The sequence below is a fragment of the Felis catus genome, chromosome A3 (assembly GCF_018350175.1).
Source record: "Felis catus isolate Fca126 chromosome A3, F.catus_Fca126_mat1.0, whole genome shotgun sequence".
Lineage (NCBI taxonomy): Eukaryota > Metazoa > Chordata > Mammalia > Carnivora > Felidae > Felis > Felis catus.
Genome location: NC_058370.1, coordinates 117,072,870 through 117,088,526, shown reverse-complemented (window position 1 = coordinate 117,088,526; position 15,657 = coordinate 117,072,870). Strand labels below are relative to the sequence as shown.

The 15,657-nt window shown below is 53.5% G+C and overlaps 1 protein-coding gene across 9 annotated transcripts in view; it reads left to right on the top strand.

The window, feature by feature from the left end:
• TOGARAM2 (TOG array regulator of axonemal microtubules 2) overlaps positions 1-15,657 on the top strand; it is a 72,366-nt gene that overhangs the window by 19,204 nt on the left and 37,505 nt on the right. For 2 of the 9 annotated variants that reach the window (XM_045054746.1, XM_045054743.1), the window contains 5 exons: positions 1,052-1,164; positions 1,563-2,195; positions 7,920-8,060; positions 12,362-12,498; positions 14,406-14,519. In XM_045054746.1, the coding sequence (XP_044910681.1) occupies positions 12,471-12,498; positions 14,406-14,519 (142 nt within the window). In that variant the 5' untranslated portion in view covers positions 1,052-1,164; positions 1,563-2,195; positions 7,920-8,060; positions 12,362-12,470. Of the gene's footprint in view, positions 1-626; positions 1,165-1,562; positions 2,196-7,919; positions 8,061-12,345; positions 12,499-12,638; positions 14,178-14,405; positions 14,520-15,657 lie in introns of those variants that run through there. The other 7 variants (XM_045054741.1, XM_045054739.1, XM_045054740.1 and 4 more) reach the window with 6 other exon arrangements.

The window sequence follows — 15,657 nt, the reverse complement described above, 5'->3', positions numbered from 1 at the left end:
TCAGATCCAGTCTGCCTCCAGGGCTCTGTTTCTCAAGGGCTGAGCCAGCTGTACCTCCCTTATTATAGGTAATGCAGGAATGCAGTGGGGGTCTCTCTCCATCACTCGGCTTCCAAGGGCAAACATAGTCTCCCCTATTTCCAACATCTGGCAGAGAGCGGGGCGAAGCAGTCCTCAGGAGATACTTATGCTCAACCGTCCAGCGGGGTCAGGTTGGAGAGCAAGAGGCACAGGAAGAGACATGGTGGAAGGAAGACAGGATGGGGGCCAGGTTGGAGGAGCTTGTCGGAGGCGGTGCTAGGTGTGACCTTTTCCCAAGGACACTGGGAGCCACGAGGGGTGTCCAGCTGGGGTGTCCAATGGGGTGACCATTGGATCTGTATTTTGGAAGGTCTGACTCTCAGGCTGTGATGTGAGGATGGGTTTGCGGGGAGGTGCCCACCTGCCCTCTCCCAGCAGAGCTCAGGGGCGTGGAGACCAGGCTCGTCCCGTCCCCACCCTGTCTGGCATCGCCACTGATGATTCACTCTCACTTACAAGTTATGAAACACGGGCCAGTTTGCCTTGCTGGGCTTCAGTTTTCCCATCTGTAAACTCGGGTTTCTTCACGCCTACCTCGCAGGGGGAATCCACTGCAAAGCACCCAGGAGCCTCTTCCTGCTGCTGGCTGCCACTGGTCCTGGTTGGGAGGAAGAACCTCCTTCCTGGGGCCTGTGCTAAAGGGAGCTCAGGAGCTCAGCTCACCGTGCCAGCTTGCCCCCTGAGGGGCTGTGGATGGGAGCAGCCTCCCCGTGGAGCCCAGTGGGCCTGTGGGGTTCTGGCCCGGGGCTGGTGCCTGCCACGGGGGATCTCCTCAGTGCTTATGGGCTGGCCCTCCTGGGCCCCTCGTGAAGCGTGGTTAATGAAAGCTGCTCCTTCCAGGGCCTCAGGAGAGGCCCCCACGGGCCTGCCCTCAGTGGTGTCCCAGAGAAGAGGAAAGAACCCAGGAAAGTGCTAGAAAGGCCAGAAGAGGTTTCAATCAGTAAACCCCGGACACATTTGATTCAGTCAGCAGGGCCTCCGGATGTGTGAACAGCCTCCCGCCAGCTCTCCTGCCCTGTGTTACGTATGCCTGCCTGTTTTCTCTGTAAAGACCCTCGGGGATCTGCCTAGAAAACATCTTGGGTGAGTGGCTCTTTGCAGGGCTGCGTGAAGTCAATGAAGCCTCTGGCTCCCTCTGCTCCCACTCTGTGCCCCTTGGATGGTGAGGGTTAGAAGTGGGTAGGGTGAGGGGAGGGAGCAATTTTCATTCAAGGTAGGGCAATGTGAGCCTGGTGTTTCCGTCCAAGGGCAAGGGCCCAGTGAGGAAGCATGCATGGGCTACTCAAGTTCACATTTTCCGAAAGCTGGGGCAGTGAGATCTGGCTTGAAGAGGAGGCCACAGGCTTCCTGGTATGCGTGTGTTTCTGGGGAAGGGCGCTAACTGAGGTGGGGGGCCTATGATGGGCTGGACGTAATCATAGTCTGTTACATGCCCATTGTGGCTACCCTATCAAGTCAGTATTGTTACCCCCATTTTATAGATGAGGAGACAGAAGGTGAGGAAGGTTACGGACTGGCCAGAGGTCACACAGCTGGAAGAAGCAGGATCAGGATTCACAGCCAGTTCTGCCTCTTGCCAAGGCCTGGATGCTCACACGACCTGCCCTTCTGCGCCTAGAAACAGCTTGAGAGCTGAACCGGAATTGGGCCCACAGGCCACTACAGCAAAACCAGGGGTTCCTCGCCAGCGGTGTCCCAGCCCCAAGCCTGCCATGCATTCCCCTGCTGTGGTCACTACCCAGCGGGGCCCGGCTCTCTCTCTCCGGCAGCCCCCACAGGACAGGTTGGCCACTTGGGAGTGCCCAGTGCCCGGCTGGGCCCCAGGGGAAATGAGGCCAAGGGGAAATGTCTCCTGGCTCCTTCTCTCCCTCTTGCAGGAGCTGCGGGCTCCTTCAGAGCAGCGGTTGCTATGCAGCCTTGTTTATTCAAGGAGAGCGTGGTAGAGGCCGGCAGCGCACTAGCAGCAGGGCCAGGGGCCTGTCCTCTAGCCCGGGGCTGGCCAGGCGTGGGGCTGCCTCATCCTTGCCCCCCTGGACTCCTGGGCCGCATCGTCCGTGGAGAGACCACAGAGCCTGGGCTTCTTCAGTGACAGGGGTTGGCCTCTGCGTGGAAAGGTGAGGAGGGGTTGTGCGGGGGAAGGGGGTGGGGGATGGGTCAGCCCGCCAGGAGTCCTTGGAGGGGTGTTGAGGACCCGACCTGGAGCCGGGACAAAGGGCACCGATGGATAGAGGCTGTGGGACTGTGGGGGCGGTCCCTTCCTCTCTCTGGAGCCTGCTGCTCTCTGAGCCTGCGAGCCAAGAAATGGGCTGCCCTTTCCTGCTGGCCATGGCCGCTGGCAGGGCTCCCCGTTTGGGGGTAAGCCCCACTCCCTGGGGCTGCCGAGAGCGAAGGTGCCAGAGGGGTAAGGAAGGCTCTGTGTTAGGGGCCACCTCTCCAGGACAAAGGCCCACATTGGCTGGGGACCTTGAGGAGCACAAGAAGGGACTGTATGGCCAGTGCTCTGTGGGTGCAGTGCTAAGGGGGTCACAGAACACAGGGGCACCCAGTCCCACCAGCAGGGATGTGTAGGGCTGTAACCAAACTGGTCCTTTTTGTTTTTTAAAGTTTATTTATTCTGACAGAGAGAGAGACTGTGTGTGTGAGTACACAAGCAGGGGAAGGGCAGAGAAAGAGGGAGAGAGAGAGAATCCCAAGCAGGCTCTGTACTGCAGAGCCCAAAGCGGGGCTTGATCTCATGAACCCCGAGATCATGACCTGAGCCAAAGTGAAGAGTCAGAGGCTTGGGGTGCCTGGGGGGCTCACTTGGTTGAGATCTGACTCTTGATTTCAGCTCAGGTCATGATCCCAGGACTGTGGGATCAAGCCCTCCTTGGGCTCCACACTGAGTGTGGAGCCTGCTTGGGAATCTCTCTCTTCCTCTGCCCCTCTCCCCTGCTTGTGCTGCCTCTCTCTTTAAAATGAAAAATAAAAATAAAAAAGGACCTACCTCAGGGTTGCCTGTTGTCCTCAGGGCCACCTCACAGGCACCTGACTCTGCTCACCTGCATGGATGCTTGGAAATTTATTGCTTGTTGCATACTCAACCTCTTGTCAACAGAAAGATGTATAAAACTCATGAATTGTTTAAGGTAGAATTATAGGGGAGGCAGTGTGGCTCAGTCAGTTGAGGGTCTGACTCTTGATTACGACTCAGGTCATGATCTCATGGTCGTAGGATTGAGCCCCGTGTTGGGCTCCGTGCTGAGTGTGGATCCTGCTTAGGATTCTCTCTCTCTGTCGCTCTCTACTCCTGCCCCACTCATGCTCTCTCTCTCTCTCTCTCTCAAAAAAAAAAAAAAAAAAAAAAAAAAAAAGAAAAGAAAATGTTTTTTTAAGTAGAATTTGTGAATGTGTAGCCACTACTGCCCAGGTCGGGAAATAGATGCCCACTTAGGCAGCCTCCCGAAGCCTCCCCCACAGGCCCCTTCCTTATGGAAGCCACCTTCCTTCCCCTTCTGCTAGGGTTAACTGTATTCTCATTTCCCCTGGCTTTTCCATAAAGTTTCACCATCTTTGTGTGCATGTCTAGGGTGTTTAATTTGGTCTTCTTTTGAACTTCATAGAAACAGAATGGCACCCTATGGAATCTTCTGTGCCTGGCTGGCTTCTTTCAGTAAACATGACACTGTGGGGCCACCCAGGGCGTTGAGGGGAGTAGTAGTTTGTTCGTTTTCATTGCCGTGGAATATTCCACGGCATGAATACCCATAACTCTTTTCTCCAGTTTCCTGTTGGGCACTGAGATTGTTTCCACATTTTGGCCATTGCCAAATCAGAGCTGCTGTGGACGTTCTCATACTTCTTTCTTGGTTCACACATGTGAGGTTTTCTCCAGGGCAGGTGCCGAGGAGCAGACTTGCGGGGCATAGATAGGGCTTGCACATCTTTAGTACCTAAGCCAGGCTACTTCTCTCCGTGCCCGTGCTCGTGTCCCCCTCGCCAGTTGTGCGTCAGAGCTCCGGCCACTCTTGGTCTCACCAACACTTGGTGTCGTCCATCCAGAGGCTTAGTTGTTGGCGATCTTGGCTGACTGACACAAGTGTTCTGACTGACTAGCACTTCTCTGGTCAGGATTTGGGACTTGCCTTGCCGCTTTCTTACTCCCCACTTTCCTCTCTCTGGGGGAGGCCCCTTTCCCCTGGTCTCCTTGCTCAGCATCGTGCTGTTTCCCAGCCTCCTCCGTTGTTCTCTCTGCTCTCCAGGCCCATCTGTCCCTAGACTAGACCGGGCTCCAGGGCAGCGATCTGGAAGTCTGTGCTTCAAAACCTCTGGTTTTGGGCCCAACTTGCATCCCTTCTTGGGCCTTGGCTTTCCTTTCAATAAAAAGGACAGAAGAACATGGCCCTCCACAGAAGCCGTCTCAGTTTCCCAGGCAAAACCTGGCACACGTTCTGGAGAGGCACCTGTAAGATTCGAGCTTTTGGTCAAGCAGAGTCCGCTTTCTCCCGGGGCCGTTGGAAAAGGACAGAGCTGGTGGTCTGAAGCCTGCTGAGCTTCTTACGGGGAGACCTTTGTCAAGAACCACTTCCTGGAACGTGACAGACATTTAGACACTGGGCATGGCCAACACAAGCTTGCCGAGATGCTGAGTGGAAGAGGTGTTTATTTCTTCTCAGCCCTTTCTGGTCCTCTCGTACCTGTAAGTGCTCACAGACTGTGGTTTGATGACTGGAGCTCCAACTACTGGGCGGGGGTCCCTGAGCCGGGAAACCTTGCAGAGAGCCTTCCTGGGGCAGTGGACCAGGCCACTTTGCATAAGACTTCAGCACTAGGATCAAGCTCTTGGACGACTCACACCTTGATGGGGGAGGTTTCAGGGTGGGAGGGCAGAAGGTTCCGAGTCTCAGCCAGTGGCTGTGTAACTTCAGGCACGATTGACACGGTGGCACCCGGCCCCATCAGGAAACGTAGTCCTCCTCAGGAACCCCTTGTCCTGGCTCTGACCAGGCACCGCAGTCCGAACCATTTTGGGGAGGCCTCGGTGGGAGGATGGAGGAGGAAGCTGAGGACCTTGTCAGCTGGTGGCCAGTGTGATGCCTGCAGGGATATGACCCCTGGGAAGGCTTAGGCTCTTGCCGGCCCTGGGTGTGTCATAGAGCCAGACCCCACATTAACCCCTTATTTGCCAGCCAGGAGACTAGATTACCTTCGAGGTCACTTACAGCTCACAGTTTAGTGACAGGAGAAGCAGATGAAGGCACCCCTTGTCCACACAAGGTGAAGCTTCATTGAATTACTAGCATGTGTTCTGGTCTCTAATTTATATTAGCATCAAGATGACACACAAAAGTGGGGCAGGCTCAGAAGGTTTTGAATTTTGTAAATTTATGGATATATTACACACCCTTTCCACTAGGGCCACCACTTGCACATACAGCGCCTTTGTGTGAGTTAGAAAAAGACATCTCTTTTTTTTTTTTTTTTTTTTTCCAACATTTTTTTATTTTTGGGACAGAGAGAGACAGAGCATGAACGGGGGAGAGGCAGAGAGAGAGGGAGACACAGAATCAGAAACAGGCTCCAGGCTCTGAGCCATCAGCCCAGAGCCCGACGCGGGGCTCGAACTCACGGACCGCGAGATCGTGACCTGGCTGAAGTCGGACGCTTAACTGACTGCGCCACCCAGGCGCCCCAAGACATCTCTTTATCAAGACACTTTACTTCTATTTGTCAGAGAAGGGCAATAAATGTGCAAATTTGTGGTGACTGCAGTGTGAATGGGGTCCCCTTAATTGTGATGCCTTGTGAAGTGCCCAACCTGAACAACCACACAGGGTAGCCCTGCTTGTCCCCTACTGTCATTGTCTTCCAAACACAGCTTAAATAAAACTTTTTCTCACCCATAGGCTTTCCCATGTCTTCTAGACCAATGATTCATATCAGAATTCCTGGGAGGTGGGGGCTGTTTTGAATGTCACAGCCCTAGATATAAATGCAGCTCTCCCCTTCCACCCTCTGTTTCCCCTCACCCCCAACACACACAGTAAACTATTGGAAGGCAACCTTCCTTAGCTGCACTGGCAATAAAAATGGCTGAGAAGTTCTCTTGACCATGAAATCCACACTGTCCCGGAAAGTCATTAAGACACGGGCACTAAATAGCTGCCTCCTTAACAGACTCTGTTCTGGTGAGAAGGGATCTCTTGGAGCATTTCCCAGCAAGGTGATAGATACTTGAGCTGCTCTTCTAAGTGTCCTGCCCCAGCTTGTCTGCTGCCTCCTGCTTACCCCAGAAAACTTATGCGATGAAGGACATCCACCAGGTGGCACCTCCATTTTGCCACCCAGCCTCAGCCAGGCCACCGTAGCTTCGTGCCCCAGAAACTTTCAAACAGGGCATTTTCCCCTCTTCTTGTGCATCTTAACATGCACCCTAAAATAGTTATTAAACAGTAGTATCAGTAGCCACTGTTTGTTGAATACTTGCTTAGGGGCCGGACAGTATGAAATGCTTTTCATATTTTATTGAATACTCTCAGTAACCTTGTGAGACAAGTGTTACTCTTTTCCTTTTGCAGTGAAACGGAAGCTCAGAGGGGTTAGTAATGTGTTGTATGTGAAGTCTTGTAACTAGCAGGGGAAGGAATCTAACACAGGGCTGTTGACTCCTGAGTGTGCGCTGTGAAATACCATGTTCTTCTGTCTCCAGGAGCAGAGATTGTCAGCCCTGACGCCTTCACTTACCTCAATGCAACTACTTAACCTTTCTGAGTCTCCGTCTTCTTAGGTACAAAACGAGGACAATAATATCTGCCTTGTTGCTCTATTTCAAAAGTTAAATGGCGTGATATTTGCCAGCACCTAGCTCAGCGCCTGGTGCATAACAACATGGAACTGAGAAATGTTAGTCTCCTTCCCTTGTTTCTTCTCAATGAGGCTGTCTGTGAAGATGTGCTTTCATGTTGATTTCTCCATTCTTGCATGCTGCAAATGGTTATGGAGCTCTTATTATGTGCCAGGCGCTGTGTTTGGCACTTTGTCTGCATTTCTTTACATTCCTGTGGGCCTGCTAGCTGATGCACCTGCTACTGTCTCGAGACAGAGGGTTACAGGAGTACTGACCCCCCTGATCCCATTACGGCAGGGAGGTGGCATCTGTAATCAGTGGGTTTAGCTTCAAAGCTGGTGAAGGGGCCGGGGAAGGGGGCACTTATGGCGGACTGCGGGGGACATGTCATCTGTGAGCTACCTTCCTGCTGGCCCACGTGCCAGTCACGTCTGGAGGCAGGAGCCTGAGTGGGAGCACTTGGGCACTCCTGGTGTGTCTGGTGGGTGCAGGGATCAGTCTCCTGGTTTTGGTGGAGGTGGCTCCTGGGGCTATGAACCTCAGGAGTCAGATATGGTCATTTCTCTCCTCAAAAAGTTTTTTTTTTTTTTAATGTTTATTTTATTTTTTGAGACAGAGACACAGCATGAGCAGGGAAGGGGCAGAGAGAGAGGGAGACACAGAATGTGAAGCAGGCTCCAGGCTCTGAGCGGTCAGCACAGAGCCCGACGTGGGGCTCGAACTCATGAACTATGAGATCGTGACCTGAGCCGAAGTCAGACGCTTAACTGACTGAGCCACCCAGGCGCCTCTCTCCTCAAAAAGTCTTTAGAGTTCCCTTTACCGGCAGAACAAGCCTCGACTCTGACAGAATGCTGCAGGTCCCCACATATCGGCCCTCATCTGCCTTCCCAGGCCCGGGCCCTCCTGCCAAGTCCCACACTCACAGTCCGTTCCTCCATGTTTCGGCTCAGACTGTCTTCTCGGCCTGGAAGGCCTTTTCCCTCCGCGTCTGAACCCTGCCTCCTTCCAGGCCCGACAAGGATGCAGCTTTCCTGTGGAGGGTGTCCAGGCGCCTAGTCAGACAGCACTGCTGGTCTCCCATGTGCCCATCTCTGCCCGGGACCCACCCCTGGCGTCGTGGTGGGTGTGAATTCACAGCACAGCATCCCAGGTGAGAACGGCGGGAGGGCCCGGCCGGGCTAGTTGGAGCCGCTGCCTCTACGGACATGTGTGTCTCCTCCACCTGAGGGGCACACGCGTCACCTGGGTCTGTCTTGTAAGGACAGAGGGCTGACCCATCATAAATATATTAAAACATCTTTTTTTAATATTTATTTCTTATTTTGAGAGAGACAGAATGTGAGTTGGGGGGTGGGTAGAGAGAGAGAGAGGGAGACAGAATCTGAAGCACGCTCCAGGCTCTGAGCTGTCAGCACAGAGTGCGACACGGGGCTCGAACTTACGAACGGTGAGATCATGACCTGAGCCGAAGTTGGATGCTTAACCTACCGAGCCACCCAGGCACCCCCATCATAACTTTAAAGAGAGCTTATGGGCAGGGGAAGGGAAAGGAAGAGGTCACACCTGACGCTACTGACCATCTACCAGCAATGGTGCTGAATTACTTTTGCACATGACTTCCCTTAATCCTGACAGAACCTTTTGGTAGGACGGTTTTTCAGATGAAGAAACCAAAGCTCAGAGGAATTAAGGAACTTTCCCAAGTTAATATGAGAGGGGCAAGGGTCAGTTACCAAGTTAACCCAGCTGTGTCTTGCCTCAAGGCCAAAGATCTAGGTGTCCCAACATGGGCTTTCAGGAGCATACTGGGGTAGGGGTGTGGGCTGGGAGGGGTACCTGTCTGAGGCCTCTCTGCAGAGAGAGAATGTTTCGGTGGGGGACATTTTGGGGTTCCAAACCTAGGTTTGTTCGCTCTGCCGTCTTTCCCTTACTCCCTTTCTCTACCCACCGTGACATCTGACACCACTGTTCCCACCCAGCATGTCTGAAGAGGTAAGAACTCAGACTTATCAGAACCTGTGTCTCTCAGAGGTCTCTAAAAGGAGGAGTGGGTAGTGTCACAGCCACATAAAGGAAGCTGCACGTGCAGTAGCCCCTGGAAGAGGGGGCAGGAGGGGCTGCATCTTAGGATCGGGGGCCCATCCCCTCCCGGGCCTCTCTGCTCTGACCCCTCCTCAGAGCCTCTGCCTTGCCCTCCTGTCTAAGTAAGCGCTCTTACTTAGCCGGGCTCTGCCCGGCTCCCTTGGGAGCAAAGTGGACGTGGAATGGGGCACGGGCTCCCTGCAGGCTGTGCAAAGCACAGGGGTGATTGGGATTTTGTCCCTGGGGCTGACATTCTTTACTGGGTCAGTCTTTGCTTCGTTTCCTTTCCACTTGAAACCTGAGTCCCTTCTGCCACCTTTCTTCATTCCTGTGGTGCCAGTCACCATGGAACCTCTGTAGCCATAGCTTTAGTGGAAAGAGCAGACAACGGTCAGTTACCTTGGGCCACTCCATTCCATGAGGTGGAAAACTGAGATTGAGGGTGGAGGAGTCAGCCATCTTGGGCAATCCAGAGCCTCAGGGAGTGAGGACAGAATCCTGGTCCCCAGAACCCATTGGCTATTAGCCCTTTAGGTCAGGGGTTGGCTGTTCCAATAAGGAATAGTCACTCCTTGGTGCCCAGAACAGAACAGTGCAAGGTGCAAATGTGGGCTCAGTGAATTGTATCTTGGTCAGGGGCTAAGTACGGTCCAGGCTAAACCACAAAGCTTTGTCTACATTTGAGCTGGAATTTCGGATCTTGGTTTTTACAGTTTGCAAATGGATTTTTAAGTTCCCACCAGGTCATGGGTCTACATGATTTTCCCAGAGAGGGGCCACCCATTGTTCTCACATAAGACATAAGACATGGTTGTTTGTCCATATGCAGCTGTGGCCACCTCCCCTTGAGCAGGAGATCCTGCATGTAGACCCTGAGAGCCTAAGGGGTCATATGTGTAGATACAGGCAGGGGCAGGCCTACGAGGGGGTCTGCCTGCTGGGGTGCCCTGGCAAGCTATGACGTGGATGCAGGTTTCCTTCCTGTACTGCGGGTGTCCCTCCGGGCACAGAGTAATGTCGGCTGTCTTGGCCAATGGCCGTTCTGCCCGCTGAGGAGCTTGTGGCGAGTGGGGAGGGGACTGTCTGGTTCAGAAGGCCCTTTGCAGTAGAGCTGGCCACTGAAACTTTTCTCATCTGCAGTCTCAGGCAGCTCCAAATCTTTTCTTTAGCTTCTTAGTGAGTGATCCCTTTGGGGAAACTGAGGCAGCAATAACCACTTTGACAGCATAAGGTGAGAAACAGGGCTGAGATCCCCTTAGACAGTGAATCTGGGGGCACCAGGGTGGCTCAGTAGGTTGAGCTTCTGACTGTTGATTTCGTTTCAGGCCATGATCTCATGGTTTGTGAGTTCAAGCCCTGCATTGGGCTCTGCACTGACAGTGAGGAACCTGCTTGGGATTTTCTCTCTCTCTCTCTCTCTCTCTCTCTCTCTGCCCTTCACCTGTTCGCATGTGCTCTCCTCTCCCTCTCTCAAAATCAATAAACTTAAAAAAAAAAAAAAAAAGTGAATCTGAACTACAGCCCAGTGGTTCTCAATCCTGTTTGAACATCAAAATCACTCAGGAGTTAAGAAAAAGAAACCAAACAGATCCCTGTGGGCTGCTCCTTAGAAGACTAATTCAGCAGGAGCCGGAGGTGGGGCCTTGGAATCTGTCATTTTATCAGTTCCCAGGCGATTCTGATTTGCAGCCAAGGTCGCGAACAAGGGCTGCAGCTAAATACCACTTTTCTGCTTATAATTCATGAAGAAAGCCTCTGCTCTGGTTAGATATGGCAGCAGGAGTCTGTGGGGCCTGCGGCTCTCACTGTCCCCAAAGCCTGGGCTCTAGCTTATTTGCTTTAATTCAGTTGTGGATGGTCTGTCCCCGTCTGGAACATTCCTGCCGGGCTTTGCTGGAAGCAGCCGCCTTGCCAATCTCTTGAGTGTGCCTCTTTGCCGGCTGACTGGGGCAAGGGGCGGGGTGTTGAGACCAATGTCCACCACATTGCTTGGGAGAAATGCTGCACCTCACGTACATTCTCAGCTGTGTGTCACTACCTTGTGGCCAGATGCTTATCTTAGTAGTCAGCAGAGGTAGGTCAGGGAGTTGCGAGGAAAATGCTCCTCAGAGCTTGAGGACGTAAGCAATGAGACCAGGCAGAGGCTGGGCTGGAACCTCTGTTTGGGCCAGAAGCGTTGCTAGGAGCTGCCGTGCCCTCTGGGGCCTGAGTGGGGACGGTGGCAGGCTGGCTTCCAGACGGGAGGCTGGTTTTCTCACTTCCTGAGTTGGGATTTGCTGCTCAGCAAAAGGAAGCTGGCCCTGCATCTTGCCCTGTTCCCAGATGATATCTCGAGGGAGTTACTCCAGAGTGCAGATTGGGACATGTGGCCTTTACCCCAGATTTTATCACTGATCAGCCCTGGCCATCCACCTCACTGCCTGTCAGGGTAGAAATGGGTCGGTCACCTTTCGCTCAGCAAAGACTATAAACTTGTGTAAAGTGGCAGAGTCTCTGGTGAGACCCTTGTCCCATGGAAAGAGAATGAGGTTAGGTCAAGAGCAAGAGCTGACAACACCCCAGAGTTTGAGGGAGACCAGGAAGAGGCCTGAAGTAGTCAAGCAGTTGGCCACAGGACAATGAAATGACTCTCTGACAGAAGTTTGGCTTGGTCAGTGAGGTGAGATTGAGGGCCAAGAACTTCATGCAGATGGAGACTGGCACATCCTGAGAGAAAACTAGAGAGCTGGTTCTGGGAGACCCCGCCAGACGTCTGAGGGACGGGCAGAGTCATAAATCTCGACATTTGTCGTGAGGGCAGCTGGCGGAGAAAATGAGTTTTTGAAGAAAATAGAAACTAATGGAGAAAGAGAGCATCAGACTCTGCCTTGATAAATTCTACCTTCCCCAGAGACCCTAAGGTGTCCCTGTCAAAGCCACAAATGAATCCAGGTTAGTGGGTTTTGGTGACACTCTTCATAGCCAATTTTGGTCACAGTCTTGTGGCCTTGGCAGTTGGAATGTTGCAAGCGTCTAAGACGGTCAGAATGTCAGAAAAGAGGCGTCCTTTCGTTCAGCAGCAGATTTCTTCAGTATAAGAATATTTCAATTCCTGATGGGCTTCCTGCAAAGTGGTTTAAAAAGTGTGCTATTTGGGCGTACCTGGGTGGCTCAGTCGGTTACGTGTCTGATTCTTGACTTCAGCTCAGGTCATGATCTCACAGTTTGTGAGATCGAGCCCCAGATCAGGCTCTGCACTGACACCATGGAGCCTACTTGGAATTCTCGCTCTCTCTCTCTCTCTCAAAATAAATAAATAACCATTTAAAAAAATGTTTGTAAAAATGTTTGTTACTTGTTCTCACTTCACTCAGCCGCTCCCTACCATAGGTCTCTGGATGTTACAAGCTGTGGACCTCTGGATCCCCAAGGACTGCGTTCACGGCCCAGGAAGTAGTGGCCTCTGGACAACCTCCCAGGCACCTTCACTGATAGGGGCATGGGCACCCGTGATGCTGTCCCCCCAGGTACGGGGCTGCACTCTGCCTGGGAGATGTAGCCAGGCAGGTGGCCATGCCTTCCTGCCCTCGCCCAAGGCTCTCTGCCGGCTGTGCTGGCTCTCCATACTCAGCTTCTTGTCTGGGGCCTCCCTAGCCTAGGGAAAGGCTCGGAGTATTCTAGAAACTTGTCTGGGCTTTGCCTCCACTCTGTGCTGGTGGGCTGGCTGAGGAGCTGACCTGTTTTGTGGAGGGAGCACACGGATGGCCAGAGGACATGTGGCTGGGCCTCAGGGTGTCTCTGTCTCCTCAGCTGACAGGGCAGGATAATGGGAACAGTGTGCCCAGCTCAGCATCAAGAGATGGGGTTCCAGACCTACTGAATGAGCCTCAGTTTCCTTTGGAGGGTGAAGGGATCTATAGGTCCTGCCATGGGTGGAAGGGGTGCTGGTGAGGTGGAGAGCTGCTTTTCCCTCGGGAGGGGGGGTTGGAACAGGGGCCCTGTGATGACTTGAGAGGAGTGTAGAGGACCCCAGAATGTCAGAGTAGTTCAGGAAATAGGTCATGACCTAGGGGCAGAGCACCCTGGGACTTTGCTATATTAATGAGAAAACAAATGCGTAATTTAGTGCCACCTTCAGATCCTGTCGGACATTAGATTCTCGTGGGGAAGTGGGAAGTACTGAAAACTTAAGAAAAACCTAGAAATCTAGAAATAGAATGAAGATGTGACTATGTGAACCCATAGTCCTTTCTAACTCCTTTGTTTTACCAACCTGGGGACTGAGACTCAGGCTAACTTATTTCCTCAAGGTCACACAGCAGACAGAAACAGGAAGGGAACAGATGCCCGACTCCCGGTCCTGTGACCTTCCACCCTGGGGGTGGGTATGCTGGGTTGTGGTGGGTTAGGGCCCCCTGGATGGTCCTGAGATGTGCCTAGGAGGAGTCATGGAGGCATAGGACTAATGATTCAGCTTGCGGGCATTTAAGCTCCTCCTGAGTGCAGGCCCTCGAAAGATGAATAGGACATGATCCCTGTGCCTGAGTGCGGCAGGGCTGGGAGGGGAGAGGCAAAGAGAGGGGAAGGTAAGATGGGGCATGCCTGGGCTACTGTGGGGGCACAGAGGGGAGGCAAGGCTTCTCAAAGTACTGGGTGCTCAGTTGAGGCTCCCCCTCCTCGCTTCCTGCATCTCTGCTCAGGGTCCCTCTCCTTGGGCTCCCAATCCCACACTGTCACTGCTTGTTACTCATTGTCTCCCCCACCTGCCTTCGGGCCTTGCCCAGGACTGTATCACCAGGGACTGGGGGACAGAGTCCCTGACAGACAGCGTTTGATGAATATCCGCAATAGGGATCAATCAAATCAATTTGCTGAGTTGGGGAGGTTTAGGAGAAGATGCAGGGTCAGTGCAGGATGAGGTGCTGGAGGACTCCCAGGGGAGGGTTGTTGAGCAGGTAATTGGATGCTCTGCCCTGCCACTGTGGGGAGAGGTCAGGGCCAGTCACAGGTCAGGGGGTTACTGCATGAGGGTGACAATTAAAGGCGTGGCGGTGAGGAGTGGCCCATGAATGCAGCTAGTGTGAGATGTGCAGTGGACAGAGGCAGGGCAGGGGTGTGGAGGAGGGGAGCCCTGAAGGAGGCTAAGAAGGTATGGAGTGGTTGGGTGGGGCTGGGGAGCTGGAGCAAAGCTGGATGGAGAAGACAGGTGAGTGTGAGAAGTGGGGATCCAGGGCTGGGAAGAGTGGGCTTTGGTGGGGATCGTGGTACCGCGGCCGGCTGGGGGTGGGGTGGCGGGCCCCCCTTTGTGGATCAGGCTCTGGTTTGGGAGAAGGGCCACAGAGACCCCCAGGGGCAGAGTGCTCCGACAGTCTGTTCCCCAGTCCTGGACTCGGTGCACGCTAAGGTGACGCTCTTCCCATGCTTCTGTCCCCAGCCAAGGTTCTGGCCCCAGTGGCCGTGTACCATGGGAGTGTCCCTCGGACCAGTGCCGGGCCCCGCGCACTCCCAGACGGAAGCAGTGACTCCAGACTTCGGACTTATGGAGAAGGTGAGGTTGGGGGACTTGGCCTGCTGACTCGGTCACACCAGGTGGCCTTCCAGTGCCCTGAGTGGCCTCTCTGGGGACTTGGGGCAGAGAACTGGAGTTCCACCAGCAGCTGCCTGATGAGGACCAGTGACCAGAGAGCAGGGCGTGGGCCTCATCCTGGAGAGAGGACAGGAGTTTGTTTGGATGTCTGGCTGTGTCCTCCCCCTACTGGCAGAGGCTGTCTTTACTGTGGTCCCTGCTGCAGATGCCCCTTGGCTTTAGGTGGATCCTTTAATTCTGTGCTTCCGAGGATGAGGTGCACAGAGGGGGGTCCACAGGAACAAGGAAGTGGGGATCTCAGCATGTCCCTCACTCTCCTCAGGACCCAAGGAGAACCCATGAGCCCCAGAAAGACCGGGTCCGCTGTCCCCTGGGTGGGTATTCAGCATGCAGGGCGGTGGTGGGGAGGTGGACACCTCTAGAGGGACAGAAGCTGGAGCAGTGATTTTCAGGACACTCATTCAGATTCCTGGCCACTTTCTGCTCTAACTTCCAGCTGCAGACCCCCCTTCTCTGCAGAGCTCCAGTCCCAGGGTTCTAGATGGAAAGCTAGCTTGTTCCGGTTACCTGCCCTCTTTCAGGCTAGTCCCCTCGCACGCCTGTGGCTGGCACCGACTTCAGCTTTTGCTGGGTCTGGTGCTGTCCAGTATCTGTGGCTTCTTCTGTGGGTCTCGTGGCTTATGTCAAGGCACTCCAAAAAATTGTTCTGTGTGGGGCAGAGATTCCAAAAGCTGGTCTCTGTTTGTTCTCCCTGTCCCTTCCACGGTCTAAGCTCCTTCAGGGCCCAGTTCAGACATCACCGCTTCGTGAAGGTTTTCCAGATCCCTCTCCTCCTCCTCTACATGCACAAAGCATTTTGATACCACCCTTATGGCACATATCACATTTTACCTTGTAATGAACCCATTTAGGAACAAATCTTATTTCTGTAATAGATTGCAAGTCTTTCAGTGATAAAGCTGTGCCTCACACATCTCTGTGCCTCCACTGCCTGGACAGTGCTTGGCAAATACTAGACGCTCGCTGAATGTTTGTTGGGTGAATCGTTGGATAACCTGGAGTCTGCACGGAAGCATGATCTGTCCTGAGTCACCTCAAC